Raw genomic sequence first — 26,093 nt, forward strand, 5'->3', positions numbered from 1 at the left:
ATCTTTTGTTTTTTTCTAGCATTTGCATTTGCGTTCGCATTCAATAAAGTAGTAAAAATTAAGTGACATAAACAAGAGAATGAAGACCCCAAGAAAAAGAAAAGGTAGTAAAAATTGTTGATGATGTTATCTTTTATGTGTGATAACTAGGTAGTCTTCAGTCTAAGCATACTTCTTATGTGAGCATGCAATGAGATATGCTTTGCAGGTCCCAAGATGTTTGCAATATTTAAAGTGTGAAAAAGTATAACAATGTCATTTTTTCTAAGGAGAATTGAGTCTTCATGGAAAATGGGCAGCTGACCGATTGTCTGTGGCTGGCCCTTCACAGTCGCTAGACTTCCAAGTCAGTGGTCTCGACCCTTAGCGTGTCTACAGGTATTTGCATTACATGGGTAAGCTGTTATATGTTTCGTTTCGTGGCAAATACATAAAAACATGCTTAAGTTTTGTTCACGTAACGTGTTCTATTGACGTCGGATGCAACGATAATAGTACATATGTATCATATAAGGGCTCGTTGAGAAGTGATTTTAAAATGATGGAAAATGTTTTTAGTAAAAATATTTTTAGAACCAATTCTTAGTGAAAATGCGATTGAAAATTCTAGAAAAGGCACGTGAAATGCTTTCTACAAAAAGCATATAACTGGTCATTACATGCTCGCATAAGGGTCGGTTTGCAAGTAACACTTCAGGGGTCAAATGGGGTCACAATCGTACTTGTTTGGCCATCTTTTCTCCCTTCTGATACAAATAGTAGAATTGTGCAGAGACTTCCAAGTCAATGGTTCTGAAGCGTTGGAAGTTTTGATTTCCCACTGTGGAATTGAAGTTTTGTGGGGTCAATGACAACGACTTATAATTGGAATTGGCAATTTCAATCGATACGATATCAAGGAGAGATTCTTGTATGTAACCGGTAATAAGGCAAATTCTCTTGATAAGGGCAATCCCGTTGTCATATGAACAAAATTAAAAAGTATATTAGTATGTACTTGACTTGGGATACTGTTATAGCTGGATTCCCAGTCCCCCAAAAGAAATATCCAAATGATATCAGACAATACCCAAATTATCAATTAATAGGTCATTTTTCCACACGGCACATCTTGAATTGATTGCTAGTATTGATGAGTCACACGATGATGACCAGAAAAAACTAAAATATATCTGTGAGTCTTTCTAGTTCCCGAAAGAGTAGATTGCCGTGGCGAAGTCACTAGTTGATAATTTTTAACAATTTTAAGAAAAAAAGATTAATAGGTCCCTCTATTCAAAGAAACAATTAGACGCGATCAAATTAAAAATAAATAAAAATAAAAATAAAGGGTCCCTCTGTTCAAAGAACCTATTAGACGCGACCAAATGCAAGAAAAAGCTCCTGTATTTCTTAATAAACTTCCAAAATTGACAAATAGCATAAGGACCAAGAAACTAACATCACACAGTAATTTTTATAAATTCCGCCATCAGTTAGCTCATGGGTTGAAAGTTGAAACAATTCAAGATACAGCAGCCGAACCATTTATAGAATTTGGACACAACGCCAAAACACACCTGCAGGTTTCCAAATGGAAACAAATTCGGAAACAACGATCTATTCCAAGGCCTATAAGTATGCACTTAATCATCGGTGCCAAAGTATCGATCACCAAATTCACCCAGTCCTGGTATGACACGGAACTCTTCATTCAGCGCAACATCAATCTCCGAAGTCACAATCTTCAAAGATGGAAACCGTTGGGAAACACAATGGATTCCTTCAGGGGCCTAAGGCAGATGAAAACAAAAACAAAAGACTTACAAGGCAATGGTGCACCTCACCACTCAAAACCAAGGCCAATAACTTCTACATCTTCCCCGTTTAATGACAGCTACTCCCGTGTCTTAGGAGATATATCCACGTAAGTGCCATAGAGTTATGGAAATTCATACCCAGTTGTAAGTAAGAATCTCGTCATATAATCGGGTCACCTATAACAACCGTGTCGTCGAGGCTATCCTTAATGCTATGAGAATCGACACTAGTACGATCGTCCAAAGACTTCCCAAGTCAGTGCTATCCCTAAACGTACACATATCATGTCTTCTAGCTTAAAATTTTAGAATTTTTCTATGTTAGAGAGATTAACAGTAAAAGTATTGAAGTAACACCAGTTGTTTGCAGCAGTCAGCTGTCAAATGTAAAAGCTGCGTTCGGTAGACACGGCCGGAAGCTTGTGTGGAAGTCCGGTTTAGAGAACATATTTTTATTTTACTCTGTTAGTCCTGACCGAAACTTGCTGCTTATTTTCCGCTTATGGACACCGAAATTTCAATAAACTTTCCTGTCCTGGTATGTGGAAAATTTTCTCGAATCAAAATTTCTCCAAACGTACAACACAAGTAAATATTCAAAATAATGGTTTCATATGGAGTTTGGGTTTTGAGGGTTTGGAGGGAGTAAGTCGGGTTGTTTGAATGAAACGAGAATTTTGGTTTTGGCGTGAGTGATGAGTGGGAAGAGGTTTTTTTTATTTACAAGTTTCGAGGGTTTTGGTTGTGGCGTGAGTAGGGGTGCAACTTGGATAGGAATATCCAAATCTGACCGATTCGAGCCAAAATATTACAAAAATTCTGCCCGATTCAAGTTCAAAATTTTGAAATCCGGAAAAAATTGGATAAGAATTGGAACGTATTTTATATTCTAAATTCGATCTCAAATTCTGAAATTTGCATAACTTTGTTACATAGTACTTTTTGACTTTCGATTTATTATACATGTACTCAAATATGTAACTATTTTGTCAATTACAACTCCCTATAGAATATATTACATAAAAAAATGAGAATTTGAGAACTATACAATTTTATATTGTGTAGAGAGAGCCAAGGAGATGACATATTTTTTTTATCTTGATGGAGAACAGTAGATGAAGGCATATAAGTCCCATAATTTTGAAATTCCGAAACAAATCTGATTCCAAAAATACCCAATTCGACATAAGTTTATGAAATTTCGAAATTTTGATTCTGAAATTAGAAATGATATGCATTCCCGAAACTTTTTGGATTGGAATTGGAATTGGAAACATGTATACCGATCCGATCTAACCAAAAATCAGGCCTAGGCGTGAGTATTGGGTGAGAATAGTTGTCCTTTATTATCTTTCTAGAAGAGAACATAATTATAATTAAAATTGTCACTAGTTTGCCTTCAATATTTAATTAATCGGTAGATTGTCTCACGAAATCATCAAACAAAAACAATCAGATGTTGCAAAAACACTCTAGACTTTCTTTTTACAGAGAAATAAAAGTTCGCAGCATGAATATAATCACAAGAAAGAAGAATAAAATTTCTCGAATCATATAAGATATTCATGCATCTTTATTTCCAAAATAGTAATGAGAACAACAACCAATTTTCAGGTCTTATTTGCATTCATATATATGCTTTCACATTTGACAGTTTCTAAGATCTTTTCTTCAGAATGGCTAATACATATGCATACACCTTGTCAGCGAAGTTGAAATACGCATATCTCCAAGACTTCTTGATGACCAGAGTCCCGCAAACACCCCAGAACCCGAAACAGAATCCTATCACAATGCTGAGTAGGAGCCACAGCTTATCGAGCTTACTGTCATCATCCTCGTCATCTCCACCTGGAACCTGAGGTGTTTCTTCGTCGCCTTTGCAATTTGGTAATGGATGCCCACAAAGACCGGCATTTCCTTCATAAATGGATGCATCGAAGGTTTCAAACTGATTGCTTGTTGGGATTTTCCCGGACAAGTTGTTGTATGACAAGTTGAGATGATTCAAAAATGTTAAAGAAACCATGCTCTGTGGAATTGGACCCGAAAGTTTGTTGCTCGATAGGTCCAGAGTTTCTATCCGCTCCAAGTCTCCGATCTTCGCTGGGATATTTCCTGTCAAATGATTCATGGACAGATTCAAGGTGCCTAACCTTGTAAGGTTTGTTAGCCCCACAGGCATCTCTCCTGACAAGTTGTTGTCCGAGAGATCAACACTATTGACAAGGTAAAGGATGGAGTAATATTCGAGGACCCTTCCTTTTGCCACTACCTTCAATCTTCCCTGGTAAAGATAATCTTCTGTATCCTTATTTGTGAGATCGGATCTGAAGCCAGGTAACTTACCTATGCAGCGGGGAACATTTCCGGAGATATTGTTGTGTGAGAGGTCCAATATGTGGAGATTGGAAAGACCACATAACTGCGAAGGGACGCTTCCACTAAACCAGTTGAGCCTCAGACGCAAAATCAACAAAGAGGGCATGCTTTCTCCTATGGAAGCTGGAATAGCTCCAGAGAAATTGTTCTCACCAAGATCAAGACTCCTCATGTCAGTGAAGTTTTTCATGGAAGGAAGTTTGCCCGAAAGGTGGTTGCTAGAGAGTATCAAGAATCTCAGTAAAGTTAGAGAAGTTAAGGATGGTGGGATTGAACCTGAAAGACTGTTATTAGACACATCTAGGATGTACAATGATGGTATACTGTCCCAAAAGTTAGGAATCTCACCAGACAACAGGTTATTTGAGATAACCATGGTTGTTAATTGGCTTAGATTACCCATGGACAGGGGAATGCTTCCATTCAAAGAGTTCTGAGAAATGTCTAGATCCGTCAGAGAGGGCATTACTTCACTAATGTCACGAGGAATTGGCCCAGAAAACAGATTATCTCTAAGATACAACATGGTAATGTTTGATGACCAGAGTGGGAGGGGGCCCTCGAAGCGGTTTGTACTCAAATCAACGGTGCCAGGACTGATAAATCGTAATGAGTTGGGCACCCTGCCGCTTAGCTGATTATAAGCGACATCTAGTTTATCTAATTGGAAATCCAACTGCCAAAACCACTCCGGTATGGTATCCGAAATCCTAGCATTGTTGAGTACCAAAGTGACCAGCTCAGTCTGATTTCTGAGCCATGTAGGAAATTTAGGACCTAGTTGGCATGACCTAATGTTCAAGTATCTCAGCTTAAAGGGAGGTATCCAATCGGAACTAATGTTGAAAACTAAGGAAATGTTTGGGTTATTGTTATTTATTGAAACATCTGTAAGGCTTCCAAGTTTCATGAAATGAGCTTCTGTAATCGAACCTTCCCATGTGTTTTCTGAGATATCTAGTGCAGTCAGCGACGAAAGCTGCCCAAGACCTTCAGGGATGCTCCCACTCATTTGATTTTTTGAAATGTACAACTCCTCCAAAGATTTCAGCTTGCCAATAGATTTTGGTATTGAGCCCTGAAATGAATTAAACCACAATTTGAGGATTCTTAAGGTTTTAAGATTTCCCAAAGAATCCGGCAGTTTTCCTGTCAGGTTGTTATATCCCAAATCCAGCCTCTCTAAGCTGCTGTTTCTGCATGCAGACAAACTATCAACGAAATCAGTAATCTCGCCAGTAAATTTGTTGGCGGGAAGATTCACCGTCTGCAAGTTGCATAGCATTCCCAAGCTTTTTGGCAACGGTCCTTCAATGTTTGAGTTTTCTGACAAATCAAGCATCCGAAGAGATGTCAAACTACCAAATGTTTCTGGAAGTGCTCCATGGAGATTGGTTGAGTGCATTTCAAGGGTGACTAGGTTAGTCAGATTGAACAACCAGGGAGGTAATGTGGAGTTGAAATCGTTGTTTGAAAGATCGAGAACCGAAAGGGATGCGAAATTCATGGAAGGAAGGGTGAGAGGAAGGACGGAAAGTCCACAAGAGGGCAAATGCAATTCAACGAGCGAAGTTAGCATATTGACAGTGGGAAGCCAACGTGATTTAGCCTTGCTAAGGTCTACTCCTCCGAGGTTTAGGTATTTTAAGGAAGAAAGAGTTGGAAGCCATCGAAGATTATTCGCTATCGGTTCAAAAAGATAATAGCTGAGGTCTAGAGAAAGCAATCTCGAAAGGTTTCCAAAACTTTGGGGAATGACTCCACCGAAAGATGCACTAGAGAGATTGAGGTATTCCAATTTCTCTAGTGATCCGATGAAGTTTGGAATTCGAACACCTTCAAAGTTATTCATGCTCAAATCCAAGTGAATCAAATCCTTCAAAACAAGCAAAGAAGGGTTGATCTCACCGTCAAGTGTTCCATCCTCGCCATCTGAAAATTTGTTGCGGAGATTAAGCGTGGTCACGCGTCCAGTTACGTTGTTGCAGCCTACACCGCTCCATTTGCAGCAATCTTCTCCCACCCAAGACGAAAGCCGGCCTGAAGGGTCTGTGAGACCAGCTTTGAGCTCAAGAAGGGCTTTCCTCTCAGTTTCCTTGCATCCCACGTTACGATCAGCACTGCAGAAACCAAGTTTAGTGGTTTCAAAGAAGAGGAAACCTGACAGTATAATAAGTGAAAAAAGTTGGATGGAAGCACTTCTGGGAACCATACTTCTTATGTGAGCATGCAATGAGATATGCTTTGCAGGTCTCAAGATATCTGCAATATTTAAAGTGTGAAAAAGTATAACAATGTCATTTTTTCTAAGGAGAATGAGTCTTCATGGAAAATGGGCAGCCGACCAATGGTCAGTGGCTGGCCTTTCACAGTCGCTAGACTTCCAAGTCAGTGGTCCCGACCCTTAGTATGTCTAGAAGTATTTGCATTACACTGGTACGTTTTGTTTCGTGGCAAATACATAAAAATATGTGTAAGTTTTGTTCACGTAAGTTGTTTTATTGACACCGGATGCAACGATAATGGTACATACGTATCATATAAGGGCTCGTTGGGAAGTGCTTTTAAAATGACAGAAAGTGCTTTTAGTGAAAATATTTTTAGAACCAATTCTTAGTAAAAATGTAAGTGAAAATTCTAGAAAAGGCACGTGAAGTATTTTCTACAAAAATCATATAACTGGTCATTACATGCTTGCATAAGGGTCAGTTTGCAAGTAACATTTCAAGTGCTTTTGAAACAAAAAAAAAACATTTTTTTTTAAATTTTTTCAGTTATTTTAAAAATATTTCCAAACGAGTCTTGCTGATGGAAATCCATTGGAAATCCATTGAGAAGGGGTCAAATGGAATCACACATTTAGACCATGGCACACGTTGGAAATCCATTGAGAAGGGGTTCAAATGGAATCACACGTTGGAAATCCATTGAGAAGGGGTCAAATGGAATCACACATTTAGACCATGGCACACGTTGGAAATCCATTGAGAAGGGGTCAAATGGAATCACAATCGTATTTGTCTGCCTATCCTTTCTCCCTTCTGATACGAATAATAGAATTGTGCAGAGACTTCCAAGTCAATGGTTCTGACCTGTCACCTCCGTACAATATCAGTGCGTTGGAAGTTTTGATTTCCCACTGTGGAACTGAAGTTTCGCGGGGTCAATGACAATGACTTATAAGTTGGAATTGGAAATTTCAATCTATACGGTGTTAAGGAGATATTCTTGTATGTAACTGGTAATAAGGCAAATTCTCTTGATAAGGGCAATCCCTACAACGGGATTGTCAATGTGATGATATCCGAAATCAATCAAGCACTGTCATATGAACAAAATTAAAAAATATGTTAGTGTGTACTTGACTTGGGATACTGTTACAGCTGCATTCCCGGTCCCCCAAAAGAAATATCCAAATGATAGTAGACAATACCCAAATTATCAATTAATAGGTCATTTTTCCACACAAACACATCTTAAATTGATTCCTAATATTGATGAGTCACACGATGGTGACCAGAAAAAACTGAAATACCTCTATAAGTCTTTCTAGTTCCCAAAAGAGCAGATTGCCCAGGGGAAGTCACTAGTTGATAATTTTTAACAATTTTAAGAAAAAAAAAATTAATAGGTTCCTTTGTTCAAAGAGACAATTAGACGCGATCAAATTAAACAAAAAAAAAAATAATAGGTCCCTTCGTTCAAAGAACCTATTAGACGCAATCAAATGCAAGAAAAAGCTCCTGTATTTCTTAATAAACTTCCAAAATTGACAAATAGCATGAGGACCAAGAAACTAACATCACACAGTAATTTTTATAAATTCCACCATCAGTTAGCTCATGGGTTGAGAGTTGAAACAATTCAACCATTTATAGACACAACGCCAATACACACCTGCAGGTTTCCAAATGGAAACAAATTCGGAAACAACGATCTATTCCAAGGCCGCAGCCCAATATTATACGATCCCAATCTATATGTATGCACTTAATCATCGGTGCCAAAGTATCGATCACCAAATTCACCCAGTCCTGGTATGACACGGAACTCTTCATTCAGCGCAACATCAATCTCCGAAGTCACAATCTTCAAGGATGGAAACCGTTTGGAAACACAATGGATTCCTTCAGGGGCCTAAGGCAGATGAAAATAGTAGGGTATTTAAGTCAATGTGTGTTGTTATTTGTACACAAATACGCATAATCAACCAGCATCAAGAAAAAACTCACAGAAATAAGGTTTAAGAAAATAATATGGGCTTCAGGAACTCCTTTCTGTATGAGTAGTTCAATTGCCTGGTTAGCAGAGTTACCTACAAGCCATTAAGGTTGAGCGTTACTACTCAGTCACCAGCAAGTTCAAAAATTTGAAGAATGACCTCTAGCAGAATGGCTCGTAAATTTGATAAATTATGGATGCCTATTTACTGTTGCTTGTAATTTGAAATGTTTAGAGTAGTGGCCCCTAAAAGTATGGGCAAATCCCGCATTGGTCCCCAGAAGTCACAATGAACTGCCTTGCTCCTGTCACTATTGTTCTGTGTCAAAGTGAGACACAAACCATTGGACAAGGGGAAAAGTGGGGTGTCATGACTTCGGGACCAATGTGAGATTTGACCATACTTTCAAGAGCAATAGACTGATTGAGCCTCATTATATACACAAATTCTCCAGTGTACCACATAACAAAGACTCCCATGCCCAAACAACAACAATGACAACAAAGCCTTTTCCCACTAAGTGGGGTCGGCTATATGACTCCCATGCCCCAAAAATTAAACAATAAACAAAAACCCGACTACAGTTTTAAGCTAGCAGAAGCTAACATGCCACACCAACTGAATATTCAGACAGAACACTGTCTCACAACATGCTCTTTCAATGGGAATGGCATTAGACATACACAAATGATATCTTTCTACCACTGCTGTGTATAACAATGAGAATAAAAAACTAGAGACGAAATTTTTCTTGCAACACTACCAACTGCATTTCCTGCGTATATGCAGGTACCAAAGAAGTACAACCAAGCTTATGAGAGATAAATGGGATTACCTGTAGCAAGGACTGGATCTAGAAGCAGGACATGACGTTCTGAAATATCCGTTGGAAGTTTCTCGTAAATAAGCTGTTTAAGTTGGAATAGCTCGGTTATACACAATTTTTATAAGGTTTGAGAGGAAGGAGATAGCTATTGGTCAAATTTTCTCCTTTAAAAACAAGGTACCTGCTTTCCATTGTCTCCATCACGGTGAATCAGAATCTTTCCAATCTTTATTCCTTTGCAGCATGCACGTAATGCATTTTCCATGCTCTCACCACTGACATAATAAACAAGGAAAGGTTGTCGGCATAGACAAAGGACTGCCGGATAAAGAAAACTTCTACCTGATTTAAAGCTCACCTTCGAACAATTGAAACCCCACACAGTTTCTTGCAGAAATCCACCCCGGTATATACTGATGCTGGTATATAATAGAAGCAAATTTTCAAAGACATGCAAAATATTCCTCATTTTCAGGCTATAGTTCCGATGATGCAAATTAAATATGAATCCATGTTTGTGCAAGATTTATCCATTTACTCAAAATAGCATATATAAAAAATTCAAAATACACCCTAGCCCCTAAAGGAAATCCAATATTATCCCATGCCGAACCGAACATGTCACAATCAAGTTATGAAACTAGTATGGGTAAGGAAAGATGAAATTGTAGACATGTAATCAGCACACCTGTTGGAGTTACTACTTGCTTCTCTGTGAATGGCAAATGGCCAAGGCCGTGCTCCACAACCTGGAGGCCACATCAGAGTATAAGAAAATATAAGCACAACTCTTGTAGCTGTATGAAATTTAAATTAGGCATGGAATATAAATTACCAGACGTATTAGCCGATCTGAATAAAACACAAAATCATGCTTCGATATTTCTCGGTCTCGAATCAGTGTATGCATACCTCTAATCTGAAAAAATGAGAACAACTAGATTAAAGACTAAAGAGAAGAAAGTGAGCAAATAGTCATCTAAGTGCTGACTGTTGGGAAAAGCTTTAAGGTTACAAGTCCATCATAATGCAAATTATATGCTCAAACTACTTGGTTCAGTCAACCAAGAAATCTGATTTGTAATGCTTTTCAGAGCTGAAAATTAAAATACTTGAGAAGAACACAAAACGTGCTCAGAAAATGCGGTTTAGAAAGCTTCTGAGTTATAAAAACAAGACCCATACTCAACTAAACTAAAAACAAGAGTCATGTAACTGAATTTGGCAAATCATTTGTACTAATGAGTTGTGGAATCAACAATCAAAGCCAAATGCCAAATTCCAAATTCCCGCAAAATACAGAAGGTGAACAATATGTCTATATGAAAACAAATCACACGAACACATATTGCATACCTGAAATGTTGACTGAATAACGTACACATTAGGATATATTTTGCAGAGATCATGTTGACCAAGCTTTGTGCGAATATGTTGCACAATCAAATCAATGGCAACATGATTATCACCCCCACGGGGAATGATCACATCAGCATACTTCTTTGATGGGTGAATAAAATCATCAAAAGCAGGTTTGACGAACTTAGCATACTGCACAATACAAAATGCCTCAGTGTGATTTTAGGAATGGAAATGATACAATCTCAGCAGAGTTACTAAGGAAACTATAAGAAAGCCACTCTCGTCTTACCCAGCTCTACAAAAAAATTATCCCAACTCCTGTAAAGAAAAATAAGCCAAGCTCAAATTGGGTCTTACCATTTCAAGAACAGAGTTAATGTCTCTGCCCCTCTCAACTGTGTCTCGTCTTATTCTACGAGCAAGCCTCACATCAGCATCTATTAACATATGGTAAAAAGTAAGATAAATATTGAAAGAGAGAGAGAGAGAGTGAGAGAGAGAGACAGCATAACCAAAAAAATGTTAAGACCTCCTCCTCACACACATACAGAGACTGGCCAATAAGAGGAAAACTCCATATCAAGACCGCAAGAAACGCTCAAATTTCCATATCAAATCCACAAGTAACGCTCAAACTAACATGCCATGCAGAACAAAACTATGGAAATCTAAAAGATGTGATGACCATAAAGAACCGTTATTGGACAATAAATAAGATGAAAACGACAAGAATTACACAAAAGAGATAAGACCTGTATCGACAAAAATCTTAATGTTCATTAGATTGCGGACACGTTGGTCATGGAAAACCAGAATTCCTTCCAGGATTATTACATCAGAAGCATTCACCTGACAAAACAGTAAACCAAATGCCCAAAAAGGGAAGAGAAACAACAATTACGAATCAAAATTATCCTTGAGAAGAGCAACAACGGTAGCAATAAAAACACTAATAGAAGTAACATAAGAACAAGAATATTAATAATAAACAATAAATAGTATAGCGTAATCAAGTAAGCTATTACATGCAAAAATAGCTATATACTCGTAACGAAGAAAAGGGAGGAAAACACCTAAATGATTTGAGTACCTGCCGGAAACTATCAGAACTTCGTCTATGTATCTTAAAATCATATATCGGAACTTGGACAGATTGCCCGTTCTTTAGCTTTTGAACGCAATCCAAGAGTTGTTCGGTGTCAAAAGCATCTTAAAAAACATACCAATAGATAATTAGTAAACTATATGGATAATGTTCCTATAGATATAGAAAAGAAGCCAAACAAAACATGATCTGTCACTACATAACTGTCAGATATGCACAGTATAGCATAGCACACAACCTAATTCCTTAGCTAAAATCAACAACGCGAAAGTGAATTTGAATTTCAGCAGTAAATTGATTACCAGGGTGATCAAAATTATACTCATGCACTCGTTCCGATTCCTCGGGTGTCAAACCTCGATAAAATGAATCCTACAAAATGTCCAAATCAAACTAATCAAAGAATTATACTAATTATATAGCTTAATCAACTAACAACAGAAAATCGTGCATGCAGAGAAAGTAAGCAACGAGAAGGAGCTTCACCAAGCCCTAACCTGATTGACAAGTACGACACGATGATCGTGAAGCTGCTGGATGATCATGTCGCACACCGTCGTCTTACCGGAAGCCGTACCTCCCGAAACACCTAATCAATCACCGTAACGCCAACGAAATTGAAATTGAAATTGACGAAATTGAAATGCAGTTGCAGCGGAGACTGAATCGCAGCGGATCAACGAAATGCAAATCGAAATTAAAACGAAGAGCGAAGGGGTGAGAGTACCGATGACGAATGGCTGCTTGGGGGCGTTGGGGTCGGCTGCGAGGTTGGAGGCGGCGGCCGGAGACGAGGAAGGCGACGGAGAGGAGAGGATGCCGTCGAGCCGGAGCCCCGAGAAGTGGGGACCAGAGGCTTTCTCCATCACATAGTCAATCGCCGTCGCGTCCTCCGGCATGGTTTTCCACTCCCTCTCTCGCTCTCGATCTCTGGTTTCGGGTTTCGCAGTGAATTTTGGTAAAGAACGACACGACACGACACTGCAGTTTAAGTGAAAAATTATGTTTAGAGTTTCAGCTGGATAGAGGAGACTCTGCCGTTTCGTCACGATTTGTCCGGGCGCACAAGATTCGCGCTTTCATTTTCATTTTTATGATTATTTTTTATAAATGAAAATATTTTTTTATATTTAAAAAAAAAAAAAAAAAAACAAACAAACAACCGATGGCAAGCCACATTATGAACCTCTTTCAAGCCTGAAAAATCTATGGAGAAATTTCATCATATCTATGGCCACAGTTAAGAAAACTCACCAACTCACGAGATCTCTCTCACATTTTTTGTTTATTAGAGAGCCGCACTAGCTCACGAGATCTTTCATATTTTTGTTTATTGGGTAGCCGTAATCTGAATTTATATTGAATCAATTGCTGTAATTAAATGAAAATATTATTTAATTTTTCTGATTTTGCGAAAATTATTATTTTTATTTTTCTGGTCTTGGATAGGCACGTGGTTGCCCTTTTATTGGGGATAAAATTCCTTTTCTCCGACAAATTAGGTATCAAGTTTAAATTATCAAGCTTTTGTAGACATCTCTTAAGTAGTCAAAAGTCTTATGCGCACTGGCCCCTCGTTTGAAGCGTTCATCTGAAGTTTTGCGTTGTGTGAGCAGGGATCCTGGCCGTTTATTTATATAGTCTTGACCCTAGTGAATCTTTCCACCGTGACGTCGTTAGAGTTTTTGTCAGCCATTAATTTTGATCCACCAAATCTCACACCTAAGAAAAATATAAAGAGTTGCAAGTGACATTTCACTACAGTAGTGAAAAATAGTTAAACTCGCGTATGATTGTATATATTTAAATTATATTGATGGCTAATTTAATAAAATCTATCGTTTGGCAAACAAAAAAAAAAAAATATATATATATATATATATATAAAGAGCCCTTACTCCCTAAGTACCCGAATATTAGACTTAGGGTTCGACAAAAGCAATTATTGAACTCTAACCTTACTTACACTCCAAGCATTTTTAAATTAACCTGAAGACCTATTAGACGTTGATAATTTAAAAGGACTTAAAAGGTCTTATTTTTTATATATTAAAATGACACGTATCATGAAAATTTAAATGCAAAGGTTGCTAGGATTTCTTTAACTAATATTGGTAAGAGCTACATTCTTTATATAACCAATATAGGCGAAGGGAGGTATTGGTTTTTCATTTCTTTTTGTATTTTTTGTCAAAAACTATAGATTAAGGGCACGTTTGAAATCTGTTATAAAATTTTTTTTTTTTTTTTAGTTTATTTTGTTAGATATAATTGAATGCGTATCATTTTTAAAAATTAAAACATGACGAAAACTTGAAAGTGAAAACTTAAAACTAGCAATTAGTCTTTTGTTTAGTGGTATTTGTTTTTATTTATTAGAGATTGACTTGAATTTAACTTGCATGAACGACAAGTTCAATATCTAATTGTGACTAACCTTGTTGTAAATTGTAGTAGAGTTGAAGGTTAAATATGTCTACGTACATATGGATTCCAAAAATAAAACCCATCGCAGCCACTTTATTATGCTCTTCTTTAAAATTTCAATCAACCGAAAAATAAAACCATAAAATATTTGCTGTAATTACAAACAAATCCGTCACTGACCGTAATTTATCTCCAAAATCCAAGATGAAATCATACGTCCATCGTAGTTATAAGCAGGCCCAATAGGCCCAAGATACTCCGAAACAAAGTTTTAAAACACGGAAAGCCGTAGGGTGGCAGATAATGCAGCAATCACAAACAATGAAGGGGCAGAATGCAGGAAAGAAGAAGAAGCTGCTGCAGAAGTCGAAGCAGGAGGAGAAGCGTCGATGACGATGGTGATGACGGTGAAGAAGGTGCATTTCCGTCGACAGTAGTTATCTTCATCTTCATGCCTTGGTCGCAGTGGCCTGAAGTGCCGCAAGCAAAATATCGTGTGCCGGCCTTGGTCAGTTTCACCACATCATTGCCGCTAGACTTGGTGTCCAGGGCACTGCCGGCGTCGCAGCTCTTGTAGGCGCTCTCGTTTGGTAGCTCCACCACACTGTGCAGCCCCGAGGTGCACTTAAGAACTGCCAAGAAAGATCAATTATATTGGTTATCACAGTATAACACTGAGCTTAATGTAATTAGAATTTCATGTTGGAAGGATTAAAAAAGCATTTTCTAACGACCAAAAGAGTTTGTCTATGCTTAGGTGAAAGTGCTTTTGGGTTATATAAGTGTTTTTTTCGAGAACACTTTCCATATATGCGTTAGCACTTCCAAATACTTCTTGTTAAAAAAGCACTTGGATTTCTCATGATATTTCAACGTGATTTTTTTTATAAAAAAAGTACTTCTATAATAAAGTGTTTATGAGCAAAAGTATTTGTAATAGAAGCAGTTTTAGACGAAGAGGTACTATAAGAAACATATTAACACTTTGTGCATGACGTTTGTTCATTGTTAAAGAACAGATTTTGTATCGATAACACGTCGATACGTACGGTTGACAATATTATTAATCGACAAATGATATCGATGAATTGACCATACTTTATTGAGAATCCATTATTACCATATAACAGATGTCTTGTCTAGAGACGAAGTAACAAGTAACTTACCAAGTTGGTCACTGACCTTGAATATCTGGCCGGACGCCCATGAGTTCAAATCTGTGGATTGCTCCCAGCCTTGGCTGCCCCCAACAACATGTTGTGATGCCAAGGTTTCCTTTGTGAGCAAAGCTGCAAAAACCAACACCAAAAAAACCGTGTTCGTACGCCTCATCCTCATCCAATGTTTTGTAGTCTTAATTTGCTCTTAGCTCCTTCCACATCTGAGCTTTCCGATGCCTAAGGAACTTTATATACACTCAATGAAAAAATTTGTTTATTATTAATTATTTAATATATGTTATAAACCAACATTTATTTGTAACATTTGATTTTTTTTTTTCTCTTAAAAAAGAGGATCACCTGGTGGTTTCGCCACGTCCACCCCTTTGGAATTCTGAACGACTCACAAAGGCATTTTAGCCTTCCCTGACCACTATCGTGTGATTCACAAACGCCATAAATCAAACCCAAGACGTGTCGTGTAGAATATGAGTCTGGAATTCATCCCTAACCACTTGACCTCTCTATGGTGGTTTATTTGTAACGTTTAATGAGTTTCATAAGATGGACATTTGATCGAGGGCAGACCAATTTACCAAATTGCCTCAGGAATCAGGAGGTAGTGCTGCAATCTAGATAAGGTATTCGTGTAATTCTGCAGACATAACAGGGCTGGGTTTGTGAAGTGAGATTATGTTGAGAGTTCAGAGGGTTTGGTTTGTCCGCAAAGCAAAACTAGTCGGTGGATATAAAGGAAGCTTGGAATTGAAACAAAGATATGTTGGTGATCATATTCACTAGAAGGCATGACCGTCAGAACTCAAATTTTTATACGCAAATGTCAGAAGCTGACAGATACAAAATGAAAGAAAGTCTATTCCCTAGCTTGTGACGGTCATCATGAGTAATGACCTGGCTCGTTTGAAATGGTTTCTATTAAAACCACTTTCGTTTATAAGCATTTTTATTAGAAATGCGTCAAATTTTTTATTAAAAAAATCCAATCGTTTCTTGAGAAAATATTTGGAAGTGCTTCAAGAAGACCAAATAACATGTGATTTCTATACCGTCTAGCCGCTTTTAATCTCTCATCCTGGATTCCTTGCCAACCGTAATTAATTCACCTTTTTTTTCTTTAAGGAGCGGCAATCTGGTTTACTGGTACAACGTTTGCTTAGTCAACTCATGGTAATGCTACTGATGTCGGTGCTGGACCTGAATAGTTGCTGGATCGAGTTAATTGACAGGATCTAACTGTAGAACGTTTCTATGACACCAAACGCATTTATCAGAAAACAATTTTAACCTCTCTAGAAGCAATATCGGACAAATATTCAAACTCACTTGCGGCACCTTTCAGAAGAAACAAAACTCATGAACTCAACTGCTATCTCACCTAATTATTTTTGCCTTTGGCATTGACAATTGTTTTGCGAGGAGTTGTTCTTTAGTTTGATTAACAGTTGTTAAGGGAAATTCCGCTAAATATGCACTAAATTAATTCAAAATTTCTGGATACGTTATACTTAAGCTCATGACCCACGTACATTGGGTAACCCTTGGGCCTCAATCTTAGTGGAAATATCAATGTTGCTGATTGAAAAACGCAGTGACTTGATTATACACAATGTCCTTGGCATTCAACCCCATGATGAAATCTGCATGTGCATAATTCTCTATGTACTGTACAGTGAGCTTCCCCACATCATGAAGTTTCAGACTATCCAGCAAGCGCGCCACGTCGCGAGGATCAGAGAGCGCGTCTTGGCCGCCGTAGCTGAGGAATAGAGGAAGGTCATGGGGGATGTTGGAGAGGTTGTAAACTGGAGGATTAAATTCGCCATAATGCATCAAGTTGTAGGCTGGTATCCCGTAGTTGTACTTCGCCAACTTCCCATCTCGTACAGCTGCAAGTTAATTTACGTCACAAGTCATAACTAATTAAAATATCTTAGTGTCAATTGGATACAATTACATATCTACACAACTTATGACGTTCGAGAATCTCGCTTAATTTATGTCACAAATCTTAACTATTTAGAATGTCTTATCGTCGATTGTATACAATCATGTATCTACACAACTTGTGACGCTCAAGAATTGAGAAAGCAGTTTTTGATGGATAAAACAACTTACTTTGAGCCAAGTGCACCATGTTCTTGGTGGATGTTGACTGAGGCTCATTCTCCAAGAAGAGATCGACGGTGGAAGAATTGAGACAGCAGTTTTTGCCTTCAATCAGATCAATTTAGGATGGTGATTAGCATAATTGTGTTATAGTTCTGCTAGCTGCTAGGTTGGAATAATAATAATTATAGAGATAATGGGAAAAGACTAATTATACCAGTAACTGCTTGCAATAAGTCATAGCAGTCAACCCCTGGATCAGCACACAGAACTTGCAGAAATTGAGCCACTGGGTCCCTGCAATTAGGACAAACCTCAAATTATATCAAATCAATAGTACTCGAATACCGTCACCTGATACAATCAGTTAATGAGTATAATATAACGGTCTTTTAGCTAAAATGATTCTTAAGATTAGCCTTATTTCTCACTTTGTTCTCTAATAATGAAAATCGATAGAAGTGATCATTGAATTTGTCCACCATAAATCACTTTGGTCATTCCGTAAAAACCATGTCAATATCCTCGTTAAGTGAAGGGGTTGGTTTAACAAAAATTACTCTTAAAAGTTGGTCAAATAGTCATTCACGTGACAATTGAACGTGAATTTTTATCAATTTTTAATGTCAGAGACTAAAGTGAGAAGTTATGATAATCTCATGAATCTTTTAGGCTAAAAAGCTTAATATAAATGAATGACGGCCATGCACTTAAGGTATAGTATAATACATACGCCCATAATGTAACACGCAAATGAATAGTTAATTTCTCATTCTTACCCTTTCGGATTGAACTCCGCAAGACCGAAAAGCGTAGTGATCTGTTGGGGAAATCAAGAGTTAAGTAATTAGTGACATGTATTTAGACATAAACATTGTATTAGCGAATTAATATGGGAAATCATTGACTCAATTATTAACGACTGAAGTACCTCACCAACAAAGGATTTGGCAGCAGCCACACCAAGTGCAGTGTTCATGTGGCTCAAATAAGCAATGGGGCTTAGCAAGGCTGCTGATTTCATCTGGTCCACCAGTTTCCCTTCTGATAGCGATGCCAATACAATTAAAGTTCCCTGCCAAATAAATGAGCATAAGCTTTTCTTCTTATAAAAAAATGTTGGAATGTCTTGAAAATAAAAAGATGAGTAAATTTATGGAAAGAAAGTGATTTCTGCACATTCAATTTTGTATTAAACTATTCAATATCAAAAAATAAGCAGAAATGTGCACCGGTATAAGATGAGTTTGCGAAAATCAATTCAAACTTATTAGGATGCCATTGGGACGAAAATATCATTCAATCACACATTATCATGAGGTCCAACATACTCATGGATAATGAGTGATCAACTTGAAATACTGTTATAGTAGTCTTTACAAGAGTTTAATTTTTTTTTTGGCTCAAAGGTGCATATATATGGGCGACCTTAAGCTAACAAGACTTCTCATTTTGTGAGGGTTGGGAGATGATCTACATAATGAAGAGGTTATTTTTAGAACTCGAACTCATGATCTTTCGATCATAAAAGAGCAACATTTTTGCTGTTTTAAGGTTCGCCCTCCAAAAGTGCATATACAGTAGACCCGGCAGTTTCTGACACGACACGATGACACGACACGAAAATAACGGGTTTCGGGTCAACACGATAACTTATCGGGTCATTATCGGGTGACCCGTTAAGAACCCGTTAATAACGGGTTGTTAACGGGTATACACGCGGGTAACACGTGGGTAACCTGTTTCGACCCGTTAAGAAAAAAATGATTTTGATAATTTTAAAGTTCAATTACTAAAAGATTTATTATAAAATACAATAGCCCTATTAATATATTATATGTACAATATATTCTATATTAAATATATAGTTTTGTATTATTATTCTATATAAGTTAAAAAAAACAAAAATTTTGTCATTATTTATTTTTATTATGAGAGTTCCTTATTATCAATACTAGGATATCATATGGGAGCTCTCCTTCCTTGAAGGAGGAAATTCTGACCCATAGGTTGTCAAGCAAAGGCCAAAGGGTTAGGACTTAGGAGTCATGCTGCTTCATTTGATTTTATAAAACCATGCACATTTGATTTTAGGGAGAGAGAGAGAGAGAGAGTCCAACTTATAAAATCAAATATGCTTCCCTAAAAGGCTTAAAGCCTTAAACCATGCTACCAGAAGGAAACCGTGAGCCAGGCCCACCTCAATAGTCAATACCCTTGAAAAGTTTAGGATAATAAATTTTATTTAATATGTTGTTGTCCAAAATTAAAATAAACTAAGAAGACATACATACAAGTATGAAAAATGTCAAAGAATATATAAACACTTGTGATTCATCATTATTCCTCTACCAGTATATAATGGTTACACTTACATTATCGTTTAGATTTTTAAAATCCTCCAAATCCTCATAAATAATGTTTTTTATTTGAGGGAAAAATTAATAAAGTTAATAATAATTATTGTAGAAGTGTAAAAAATGTAAAAAAAATATACAATCACTCATAATGACAAGCTTTACAACTTTCATGAAGGGGTCAGCTTCGAAATCCAACACTATAATCCATAAACCTTAAATTTATATTTAACCGTTGATTGTCATTTACGCCTTATTCTTGTTACTGAATTTCATTTTTAAAATTTTCTTTTTTGAAAACATGATCATCTGGCGGATGTAAGAAGATGAGCGGTTTAGATCTTTAATATCATGTTTCGATATTTACGGTTAATTGAAATATGAGTCGATGTCATATAGTTTGTAGAAACTTTATAAACATCAAGCAATATTTTCACTAACCATAACACTCTGAACATAATATCAACGATCCAAACCGTTCATCTTTTGGCATCCTCTAATAGATCATGTTTTCAAAAAAAAAAAATCTGAAAAAACAAAATTTGATGAGAAAAATGAAGCGTAAATGTAAACAACAATCAACGGTTAAATTTTAATCTATGATTTATATGATTAGAGTGGCGAATTTCAAAGTTAAGCTCTTCACGAAAGTTGTAAAGCTTGTTATTACGAGCATTTATATATTTTTTCTATATTTTTTATACTTCTACATTAATTAAAAAACTATTAAAGACTTCAAACAAAAAAAATAAATAAATAAATAAAAGCCACTAACAAAGCCAGCCCACTGACTTTGAGAGCCCAAGGCCCAGGCTGCCAGCCCACTGCCCAAATGCAAATGCCCAGCAGCCCTAAATAATAAATCTAATCCCTTTCTCTAGTGACCCAAATCCTCATAAATAATGTTTTTTATTTGAGGGAAAAATTAATAAAGTTAATAATAATTATTGTAGAAGTGTAAAAAATGTAAAAAAAATATACAATCACTCATAATGACAAGCTTTACAACTTTCATGAAGGGGTCAGCTTCGAAATCCAACACTATAATCCATAAACCTTAAATTTATATTTAACCGTTGATTGTCATTTACGCCTTATTCTTGTTACTGAATTTCATTTTTAAAATTTTCTTTTTTGAAAACATGATCATCTGGCAGATGTAAGAAGATGAGCGGTTTAGATCTTTAATATCATGTTTCGATATTTACGGTTAATTGAAATATGAGTCGATGTCATATAGTTTGTAGAAACTTTATAAACATCAAGCAATATTTTCACTAACCATAAAACTCTGAACATAATATCAACGATCCAAACCGTTCATCTTTTGGCATCCTCTAATAGATCATGTTTTAAAAAAAAAAAAAAAAATCTGAAAAAACAAAATTTGATGAGAAAAATGAAGTGTAAATGTAAACAACAATCAACGGTTAAATTTTAATCTATGATTTATATGATTATAGTGGCGAATTTCAAAGTTAAGCTCTTCACGAAAGTTGTAAAGCTTGTTATTACGAGCGTTTATATATTTTTTCTATATTTTTTATACTTCTACATTAATTAAAAAACTATTAAAGACTTCAAACAAAATAATAAATAAATAAATAAAAGCCACTAACAAAGCCAGCCCACTGACTTTGAGAGCCCAGGGCCCAGGCTGCCAGCCCACTGCCCAAATACAAATGCCCAGCAGCCCTAAATAATAAATCTAATCCCTTTCTCTAGTGACCCAAATCCTCATAAATAATGTTTTTTATTTGAGGAAAAAATTAATAAAGTTAATAATAACTATTAGTTTGGGCGTGCAACCTTTTTTTCACGCAAAAAAGTATTATGTTTTTTTATTTAATTATTTATTAGTTTAAAATATATTTTTCTTAACAGGTAACGGGTCGGGTCATATTACCCGTTAATATTATCGGGTTGATTTCGGGTCGGGTCATTTTACCCGTTTATTTTAACGGGTGTTACACGACACGACCCGTTAAGATATCGGGTATGACACGAAAACGACACGAACACGGGCAACACGACACGAATCCCAAATCTAATATACAGAACAAATATATTGATTCTCACCTGGGAATGGCCAACATAATTGATCTTCTGTCCTGCCTTGCCATACACGAAATCAAACACTGCTGGTAGGTCAAAAGCCACCAATTCATCCCAAGACCAATTCCAAAATTTCTGCCATTGTCACAAATCACAAATTCATTAAAATCCAGAAAAAACTTGATATTTCATCCTGAATTCAAAAAGAAAGTGCATATAAAATCGAACCGGATCGCCGGGATCCATGGAAGTATGTCGCTGGCTGAACCTGGTCCCTCTTGTGTTAGCAATCCACACGTCGAAACCGTTGTCTGCCAGAATCAATGGCAGATTCCTGTCCGGAGAATTCAGGAGCCAGGTGACTCCATCCTACATTCACATACACAATATAGAAACCTACCAATAAGAAATCTATATTTTATAAAGAGGATATTCTATTGTAAACTATCTTAGGTTTTAGGTTGAGAGATTCGAACTCGAGAGTGCTAAGACTTCAAACAGACGACAAATTCTTACCAACTTAGGACAATAAATATTGATATTTTATCTCAAAAGATCTTAGTATAATACCAAACAGTTTTTGAGTTAATTCAAACAGATGACTCTAAATCAATAAGGTTTTCCGTTTTGCGAGTGTCGGAAAAAAAAAAAAAAAAAAAGAACATTGTACACGATTTTATCTTTATTTTGCAAATAAGCTGTTTTTACAACTCGTGTCCATTAAAAGAACAACATTTTTATAGTACTAAAACTCGCATAATTTTTCTTAGTCAACTGTTCAATAAAAATCGGTCTAACTTTAAGTGTGCATACGATACACCCTAACCTCGACGTTGAGGGTCAATATTGAGAGAAACAATGATTGAAATCTTGAAATATACACCATTGGAATTATGCGTGAGGCGGTGCATGATTTTTTGTACAGCTTCTCTTCTGATGATGGTCCCTTGTGCCTCTTGATACGGGAATAGGATCCCATCTAGATTTATTTTGTGGGGATTTTAAAAAATTTTATATCTTAATCATTCATCGTGTATTGTATGGCTAAAAATAATTTAATTTTTTTATTTAAAATTAAACACAAATAATATCTAATGAAAACTGACTGCATGATGTATAATAAACGACTAAAATGTGGAGATTGACTGCATGATGTATGATAAATGACTAAGATGTGGAAATCCTTAAAACCTCCACAAAATGAATCCAGAGAGGATCCTCTTCTCTCGTTAAGAATCTGATAATCAGAATTCAGAGCCTTCTTAAGTTTAAATTTGATTTTATGGTCATTGACTCACTCCATTGACGATGAGTGTATCGCCAAACATTAATCTTATTACGTGGCATGTTCTCTTATTACTTACATGGAAGTTTTGTGCAAATATCTCAATAAATTCATGATGTATAGTTTCAACGAAAACTAACCGCACGATGTATAATAAAATAAAATTAAATATAAATAATACTTAACGAAAACTGATCGCACGATGTACGACAAACGGTCACAATCACAAGATCCCTAGGATCCTCAGTAAAAGGATCCGGCAAGGATCCTTTTCCTTTCAACCCACTCTAGTCTGCTATGCTTTCACTGTTTTGGAATGAGATAGATCTCTGCTTTCAGAGCAGAGCGATCCGGTTATCTAGACCATTCAACTGAAAGAGAAAAGGCGTGAGTTTGCGTTTAAAGCGACCAGTGAAATAAGTTAACTAGAATAGAAAATTTTGAATTAAATGGTCCGAATTTTCAGGTTCATCTGCTTCGGAAGCAGAGAACTGAAAATAATCTCATCTACTCTTTTAAAGAACGTATTAGCAAGTGATTAATTATCTTAGTGTCGGTTGAAAGATTAATATATTTATATTATTGTTAATTGTTATTTTTTAATTAAAAACGTACTTAAAGATAGTAATTAAGACTGGTTCCGATAGAGCCATTTCCAGGAGCGTAAATCTAGCATTCTGCTACTATCTACCTTTGTGAGATTGCCTTGTTGGCTTTTTTTTTGGCCTGAGATTTAGCATAACTTAGGGCTTCATTCAACCAAAACGTCCTAGTTAATAAGCGACATGCACAGACCGTGCCAATACATCGCACAAGTTTTTTTCTTATGATAAAGCAATATTTTAAACGACTTTATATTATCAAAAATGTTTGACAAAAAGAACTATCCGAAACGCAAGTAAAGGACTGGCAGAAATTTCTAACCATCTGACTTAAGTCAAGTCTACGAAAAATATTTCATTGTGATCATCATACGAGGTGGTACACCACATATCATTATATAAATGATGAAATTTATGTGTTAAAAACGTTAACAACTTAAAAGGTAAATTTTTTTATCACTTACATTAAAACACGTGATGTACCATCTGAGTTTTCATCACAATAAAAAAATTTCCCTTAGTCTACCTGTATAACATGACACCTTAACCAGTCTTACATTTTCCCTTAATTGCCCTTTTTGACTTTTGGCCGTAAGCGATCTAAAGTAACTTTTGGTACATTTCGCATGGTAAGGAGTCCTTTCCGCATCCATTTTGTAGGAAGCTTAGAGATCTCATATCATAATCTTTCATCGTATATCGTACGGTTAATTGTTATTAGATACTATTTATGTTTAATTTTAAATAAAAAAAATCAAATAATTTCTAACTACACGATACATAATAAATGATTAAGAAGTGAGGATCCTAAGATCCGGATGGAATCCAATTCCATTTCTCATAATGTGAAGTTGTGAAGGTGGAACGAAAAGGCGAACTTTAAGCCATAATGATTCTTTATCAAAGACGTAGACAGCATAGTCAAACGTAAACAGGAGCAAAATTTGGATCGTAAATACGTGATGACAAAAGATATTAGCCAGAGATTGTACCGTAAGAATGTGTTTGTTGTATTAAATTATTTTTGACTTGACTAGTTTATTAAACTAGGCTGGCTTAACTTGAAATAAGTAGAATAAAAATAATAAAACGTTTGATGCTGAAATAAAACTTTCTTGACATAAACTAAAGCAAATAAAATCCCCGTAAACCGGACAAAATCATGTGTAATTAATGAGGATGTATTGAGAAAACTTACCACAAGGACACCATGCTGAATTAAGACCGGTGGCTTCTTAATCCCGCCGCCGCCGCCGCCGCTGCCATTCCCACGACCTTCCGGAATCCTTTGCAGACTCAGTATGTAGCCATCTTGAGTTGTCACCTGAACAAAAATGCAGCCATTTTATTTAACTAAAGTTAAGTCACTAATTATCTGCAATATTGGCTTAATTAATTAGTTCAAGTCTTACTTTAAACTCCTGGCATGGGTAGCCGTACACAACCACCGACGACGCGCATATACCAACGGTCGGGGCGGCCGCAGCATCTTGTTTGCGGCCAAATAGTGAATCCCAAGCGGAGCCGTACGCTCGATGAAGTGAAAGTGCAAGTGCTGCAAGCAATATTGGGAGGCAAAAGCTCGCCCAGACTGCTGCCATAATTCAAATAAACCGCTTTCGTTTAACCTGGTTGCCTGCTTTCAGGGCATTGTATAGCTGAAGAAAAAGGGATGCAGAACCGAGTGGGAAAACGAGTGAGATATTTTGTTGGCTTGAAGTGAGGGGCTTTTCACGATCTTTTCAGTGATGTGGCATTGTGGATCCCTTCTGGACCTGACTTTTTCGGAAAAGAGATCCTCTCCCAGAATCTCTCTCCAAAACCTGTAGATCAAGTGATTCAGACCTTTGAAATTTAATCTAACGGTAAAATATTATTATAATTTTTTAAAATTTTTACTAATTTCTCTGTTTTTAGCCGTTGAATTAAATTTCAAAGGCTCAGATAACTTGATTCTTGAGCTTTAGAGATAGCATTTGAGATTAGCCACCCCTGCAAGCAAATAAAGAATTTTTAGCTGGAATGTTGCAGTTGCTATTTCAAGACCTGAGAGCTCTGAACTGGAGATTAGGATGGAGGATTTTTTTTTCTTGAGAACTTTAACGAAAAGATCTTAATATTGTTCATTTTAACGAAAAATCACATTTTTACACTAAAAAATCAATCTTGATACTATTTATTTTGTCATTATCGTTAAAACTCAAAGTTTTCAAGTCATTTTCATTAGTTTCCTTTTTTTTTTTTCTTTGGGAAACAGAGTATGGGGCTCCACTTTACGACCATGTGAGTACCTAACTAGACCCATCCAAAACTGCAAATTTTAAGACTAAAGAAAAGTCTTTGGTGGGACAACTTGATCACATCATCTGTATCGTCGTTTTCTT

At 36.5% G+C, this 26,093-nt stretch overlaps 3 protein-coding genes and 1 pseudogene across 4 annotated transcripts; all 4 read right to left on the bottom strand.

Moving 5' to 3' along the window:
- Positions 1-3,340: 3,340 nt before the first annotated feature.
- LOC148689191 (receptor-like protein EIX1) lies at positions 3,341-6,433 on the bottom strand. Its single transcript, XM_088688816.1, has one exon. The coding sequence runs from the start codon at positions 6,391-6,393 to the stop codon at positions 3,457-3,459; it is 2,937 nt and encodes a 978-aa protein (XP_088544942.1). The 5' UTR covers positions 6,394-6,433; the 3' UTR covers positions 3,341-3,456.
- A 1,545-nt stretch (positions 6,434-7,978) lies between these two features.
- Positions 7,979-12,795, bottom strand: LOC137707868 (uridine/cytidine kinase UKL1, chloroplastic). Its single transcript, XM_068446799.2, has 14 exons — positions 12,424-12,795; positions 12,194-12,285; positions 11,999-12,068; positions 11,682-11,800; positions 11,344-11,440; positions 10,949-11,028; positions 10,586-10,780; positions 10,065-10,148; positions 9,918-9,978; positions 9,588-9,648; positions 9,411-9,504; positions 9,239-9,311; positions 8,414-8,496; positions 7,979-8,318 (listed from the first exon to the last, which is right to left on the bottom strand). Exons 1-14 carry the CDS (start codon positions 12,593-12,595, stop codon positions 8,172-8,174), a joined length of 1,428 nt encoding a protein of 475 aa, XP_068302900.1. The 5' UTR covers positions 12,596-12,795; the 3' UTR covers positions 7,979-8,171.
- Positions 12,796-14,264: 1,469 nt separating this feature from the next.
- On the bottom strand, positions 14,265-15,516 carry LOC137749480 (basic blue protein-like; annotated as a pseudogene). Its single transcript, XR_015958297.1, has 2 exons — positions 15,290-15,516; positions 14,265-14,755 (listed from the first exon to the last, which is right to left on the bottom strand). The product of XR_015958297.1 is annotated as a basic blue protein-like (transcript).
- Positions 15,517-16,759: 1,243 nt separating this feature from the next.
- Positions 16,760-25,377, bottom strand: LOC137708721 (triacylglycerol lipase 2). Its single transcript, XM_068447854.2, has 9 exons — positions 25,122-25,377; positions 24,908-25,033; positions 22,051-22,191; positions 21,847-21,957; positions 18,342-18,485; positions 18,190-18,230; positions 17,628-17,707; positions 17,420-17,515; positions 16,760-17,190 (listed from the first exon to the last, which is right to left on the bottom strand). Exons 1-9 carry the CDS (start codon positions 25,308-25,310, stop codon positions 16,868-16,870), a joined length of 1,251 nt encoding a protein of 416 aa, XP_068303955.2. The 5' UTR covers positions 25,311-25,377; the 3' UTR covers positions 16,760-16,867.
- Positions 25,378-26,093: the final 716 nt, after the last annotated feature.

This window comes from Pyrus communis, chromosome 17, assembly GCF_041283825.1.
Source record: "Pyrus communis isolate YQ-2024b chromosome 17, ASM4128382v1, whole genome shotgun sequence".
In the NCBI taxonomy this organism is placed as follows: Eukaryota; Viridiplantae; Streptophyta; class Magnoliopsida; order Rosales; family Rosaceae; genus Pyrus; species Pyrus communis.